Raw genomic sequence first — 5,205 nt, 5'->3', positions numbered from 1 at the left:
AAAGATGGGGGATAATATGAATAATTAGATTGGAGCACAAGGAATTATCAGATTTTTTGGGGGGTAATAATGGGATCTGAAGGAGATGCTTTTAGCACGACATCTCTTCATTTTAATCGCTCCGGGTAGAACGCTCCAGGCCCTCCAGGCCAGTCCCCATTCCAGCCGAAACCAAACCCTCGCCTCGCCGCCATGGCCGACAGCACCCGCAGCCGGGTTCGCAGGCGCCGCCTCGACGCCGGCAGGAACCGCCTCGGCGCCCTCACCGACGACGTCCTCCATCACACCCTCACCTACCTCCCCGTCACGGAAGCTGCCGCCGCCGCCGCCCTCTCCTCCAGCTGGCGCCACCTCTGGCGCTCCCACCCGCTCGTCCTCAAGGATAAAGGCATCCCCGAGCCCGAGCGCGATGCCCTAGTACCCCGAGCCCTCGCCGACCACCCAGGCCGCTTCCGCTCCGTCATCCTCTACGACTGCAGGCTCGCCTCCCTGAACCGTGAGCTCCCCGGGTGGCCGCGCCTCCTCGTCGACGGGCGCACCCAACAACTCCTTCTCGCCCACCCCAGCCACCACCTCCGTGCGTCACCTCCCTCGACCGTGAAACAGCGCGACTCCGCGCGCCTTCTTCCCGCCGACATCCTCCGCTGCGGCTCGCTCCAGGAGCTCAGCCTGGACTTCTGGACGTTCTCCGCCGACCTCTCCTGCCACGCCGACATATCTCGTCCCCAGCTCCAGATTCTCACCCTGATGAGGATTGTCATAACCGACCGGGACCTCGAGTGCTTGATCGCTGCCTGCCCCCTTCTGAAATCCCTTCGGCTCACCATGAATAGCCCCACGCATGTCCGTCTCCGCAGCAAAAGCCTCAGCTGCGCGCTCGTTGGGTTGTCCAAGGTTGAGGAGTTCACCGTGGTGGACACGCCGCTACTGCAGCGGCTCTACTTGTTCCAGCAGTTTAATGGTGGGGCAGTCAGGATCGCTTGTGTTCCCAACCTGCGCGTGCTCGGCTACCTGGACACAAGAACTCACAAGCTGCAGATTGGTGACAGCGTCATCAGGGTACGTCTCTCGGTCGATCTCCATCTCTCTCTCTCAACTTGTAATTATTCCATCCAGATTGATCCATCTATCATGTTCTCCTCTCATCGGGATGTAGCTAGTCAATGAGTTACCATAGATATTGCAGTCTCTCAAACTTATTCCATCCACATCGAGCCACATCCATGATTATGTGTTTTGTATGGTTGTATAGAACACTTGATGAGTAATGTTGTGTACCATGTCTTGGTGGACCACTTTGCAGCCGGACACAATGGTGAGTGCAAGGACCGTGGTTCCAAGCGTCGAGATATTGGCGTTAGCAGTGAATTTGGGTATCTCCGGGGAAGTTAAGATACTGGCCAGCTTCCTCAGATGCTTTCCGAACGTTGAGACGCTGCACATTGAGGTAGCTCCCAGTTCTTTCAGCCAGTCAATCATTTTATAATGGTATCATCAATATTTAGCCGAATTAGTCTCACATTGGTACCAATTTGCAATCTGCACCGCATAAGCCACCTGTAACTTCCAGTGAACCCAGTGGGGAGCATCATGCCAGGTTCTATCAGGAGGTCAGTCAGGTTGATTGCTTGAGAGCACATGCCAAGAAGATGGTTATTCACGATTTCCGAGGGGATCAAAATGAATTTGAATTCGTCAAGTTCGTCGCCAAGAATGCCCAGGAGCTACAGTTCTTTCTGGTTGTTGTGTCGGACGAAGGGATCTTGTCTTCAGCTGACAAGGTGAAGGAGATAAAAGACGAATTGCAGTATGTACAGTTTCGCGCAGGTATCTCTGCAGTGTTATGGGAGTTACCTAAAGCAGGCATTCTTTATCGCTTGAAGAGAGCAGCCGATCTTGCAATCAACGACCCTTTTCAGTGTTGAATCCATGGTTAATACACTGTGGTTTACATGCTTGATCCATACCTTTTGAGGAATCATTGACTGTTCTCTGCAAGATCTTGCTGTTTAGTTTCTTGTAGGCATGCCCTTATCTTGAGACGATATGTCTGAGTTTTTCAACTACCATGACTATATGTAGAAATTGAAGGTAGCAGAAGTATACGAGAACCTAGTGTTATTTTCATGTGTCTGCAATATATGCCAGCGATGTGCTTCTAGATATGGTGCGCTGATTTGTAGCACGTCTTAGGTGCCATTTTGTTTGCATTGCTTATGTAGAATGTCACCTCTGTCAGTTTCGTTAACTATCATTTGATGGTCAGAGTATACTGAGCTTGGTTGGCCTGGATCAGGATGGCGAAGGCTATACGTTGTTCTGCTTGTGTCCCCATGTTTGTGCATCATGCTTTGATGACAAGTGTATCGTACAAGTATTCAATTGAAAAAAGTGTTCAATTGAATTGGATGCATGGTTTGAGTGTTAGGGACATTTAAGTTCAAACTAAATTTGAAATATCTGAAACGGGTGGATATATGATGTCTAATGGGTATGGTTCTCGACAAGATTCAATATGCAAAAAGAATTATTACACTTGGGTCAAGGGTTTGCAAGATATGATAGAACAAGGTGTGAATTCAGGGTTCGTGAATTAAAATTGTTGGTGCTATTGAATACTCAAGGTCAATATGAACGTTTAGGTAAAAGAATCACTAAGTTTGGTTTAATAGAGAAAAGCACACGGTTAAAACAGAAATGAATTGAGTCTATCAAAATCCCTACCATGGAAGAGAGAATGGTTGCCATGCCAACACTTTTTGTATTGACGGTAGAATTTTGCTATGATCAAGATTACTTGTCGGAAACCTAATTTAAATGGCTCTACTTCAAAGAGGGCCTCATAAGGATCACTTTGCAGCAACTTTCACCCCATTTTTACATGTGGTTTGTAAACTGGGTTCAAACATAATTTGAATTCAAGTTTGAAAGGTTCAAATTTGTGCAATTATGGCTCTAATGGATGCTAGTGATCATAATGCAAATGGAATCACTCAATTTGGATTCATGATTTTCGAACTAGGGCTCACTAAGGATTCAAATTTGGGAGTTGAAATGTTGGAATACCTAGGTGATTTCCCCGCATGTTGCTGCGGGAATTCAAAGATTATTTTGGATGAATTATGTATGAACAAAATGACCCAAATGAAAATATATTGTTTTTGGGAGTAATTATGTGTGAGCAAAGAGTATGCGCGTATGTTGGACCATTGGAGTTGACACAAATTGGGGTATGCATGTGCTACAAAATAGTGTTAGCGGATGATGATGTGTCACATTCAGTGATGTGGAAGGCTGCATGTTGAGGTAATTAGAGTTAGTACGAAATGAACTAAATCAAAAGATGATATTTTTTGGAATTAATTGTGTGTGAACAAAGAATGTGCATGTAGGCTAGACCAACTGACTTGCCATAATCAAATTGGGGGTATGTATTGTTGGGGAACGTAGTAATTTCAAAAAAATTCCTACGCACACGCAAGATCATGGTGATGCATAGCAACGAGAGGGGAGAGTGTTGTCCACGTACCCTCGTAGACCGAAAGCGAAAGCATTAGCACAACGCGGTTGATGTAGTCGTACGTCTTCACGATCCGACCGATCAAGTACCAAACGCACGGCACCTCCGAGTTCTGCACACGTTCAACTCGATGACGTCCCTCGAACTCTGATGCAGCCGAGTGTTGAGGGAGAGTTTCGTCAGCACGACGGCATGGTGACGATGATGATGTTCTACCGACGCAGGGCTTCGCCTAAGCACCGCTACGATATGATCGAGGTGGATTATGGTGGAGAGGGGCACCGCACACGGCTAAGAGATCAAGAGATCAATTGTTGTGTCTTTGGGGTGCCCCCTGCCCCCGTATATAAAGGAGTGGAGGAGGGGGAGGGCCGGCCCTCTCTATGGCGCGCCCTAGGGGAGTCCTACTCCCACCGGGAGTAGGATTCCCCCTTTCCTAGTAGAACTAGGAGCCCTTCCAAGTATTAGGAGTAGGAGGGAAGGAAAGGGAAGGGAAAAGGAGAAGGAAGGAAGGGGGCGCCCCCCTCCCTAGTCCATTCGGACCAGCCCATGGGGAGGGGTGCGGCCACCCTTTGAGTCCTTTCTTTCCTTTCCCGTATGGCCCATTAAGGCCCAATACGAATTCCCGTAACTCCCCGGTACTCCCGAGAATACCCAAATCACTCGGAACCTTTCTGATGTCCGAATATAGTCGTCCAATATATCGATCTTTATGTCTCGACCATTTCGAGACTCCTCGTCATGTCCCCAATCTCATCTGGGACTCCGAACTCCTTCGGTACATCAAAACACATAAACTCATAATATAACCGTGATCGAACTTTAAGCGTGCGGACCCTACGGGTTCGAGAACTATGTAGACATGACCGAGACACGTCTCCGGTCAATAACCAATAGCGGAACCTGGATGCTCATATTGGCTCCTACATATTCTACGAATATCTTTATCAGTCAAACCGCATAACAACATACGTTGTTTCCTTTGTCATCGGTATGTTACTTGCCCGAGATTCGATCGTCGGTATCTCAATACCTAGTTCAATCTCGTTACCGGCAAGTCTCTTTACTCGTTCCGTAATACATCATCCCGCAACTAACTCATTAGTTGCAATGATTGCAAGGCTTATAGTGATGTGCATTACCAAGTGGGCCCAGAGATACCTCTCCGACAATCGGAGTGACAAATCCTAATCTCGAAATACGCCAACCCAACAAGTACCTTCGGAGACACCTGTAGAGCACCTTTATAATCACCCAGTTACGTTGTGACGTTTGGTAGCACACAAAGTGTTCCTCCGGTAAACGGGAGTTGCATAATCTCATAGTCATAGGAACATGTATAAGTCATGAAGAAAGCAATAGTAACAAACTAAACAATCAAGTGCTAAGCTAACGGAATGGGTCAAGTCAATCACATCATTCTCCTAATGATGTGATCATGTTAATCAAATGACAACCCATGTCAATGGTTAGGAAACTTAACCATCTTTGATCAACGAGCTAGTCAAGTAGAGGCATACTAGTGACACTCTGTTTGTCTATGTATTCACACATGTATTATGTATTAACCGGAAACATAATACATATGTGAATACATAGACAAACAGAGTGTCACTAGTATGCCTCTACTTGACTAGCTCGTTGATCAAAAATGGTTAAGTTTCCTAACCATTTACATGGGTTGT

At 47.0% G+C, this 5,205-nt stretch overlaps 1 protein-coding gene across 1 annotated transcript; it reads left to right on the top strand.

The window, feature by feature from the left end:
- The first annotated feature begins 153 nt into the window (after positions 1 to 153).
- Positions 154 to 2,075, top strand: LOC123153507 (putative FBD-associated F-box protein At5g56700). The gene is made up of 3 exons (XM_044572603.1): positions 154 to 1,059; positions 1,304 to 1,447; positions 1,539 to 2,075. Exons 1-3 carry the CDS (start codon positions 193 to 195, stop codon positions 1,923 to 1,925), a joined length of 1,398 nt encoding a protein of 465 aa, XP_044428538.1. The 5' UTR covers positions 154 to 192; the 3' UTR covers positions 1,926 to 2,075.
- Positions 2,076 to 5,205: the final 3,130 nt, after the last annotated feature.

This window comes from Triticum aestivum, chromosome 7A (genome assembly GCF_018294505.1).
Source record: "Triticum aestivum cultivar Chinese Spring chromosome 7A, IWGSC CS RefSeq v2.1, whole genome shotgun sequence".
Lineage (NCBI taxonomy): Eukaryota > Viridiplantae > Streptophyta > Magnoliopsida > Poales > Poaceae > Triticum > Triticum aestivum.
This window is presented reverse-complemented; position numbering and strand designations above follow the sequence as displayed.

Bases quoted from the DNA above. Each gene is read 5' to 3' on its own strand.
- LOC123153507 (XM_044572603.1), top strand. From the start codon at position 193: ATGGCCGACAGCACCCGCAGCCGGGTTCGCAGGCGCCGCCTCGACGCC. The intron at 1,060-1,303 runs GTACGTCTCTCG...ACCACTTTGCAG, and splicing joins TTGGTGACAGCGTCATCAGG to CCGGACACAATGGTGAGTGC. The intron at 1,448-1,538 runs GTAGCTCCCAGT...ACCAATTTGCAA, and splicing joins TTGAGACGCTGCACATTGAG to TCTGCACCGCATAAGCCACC.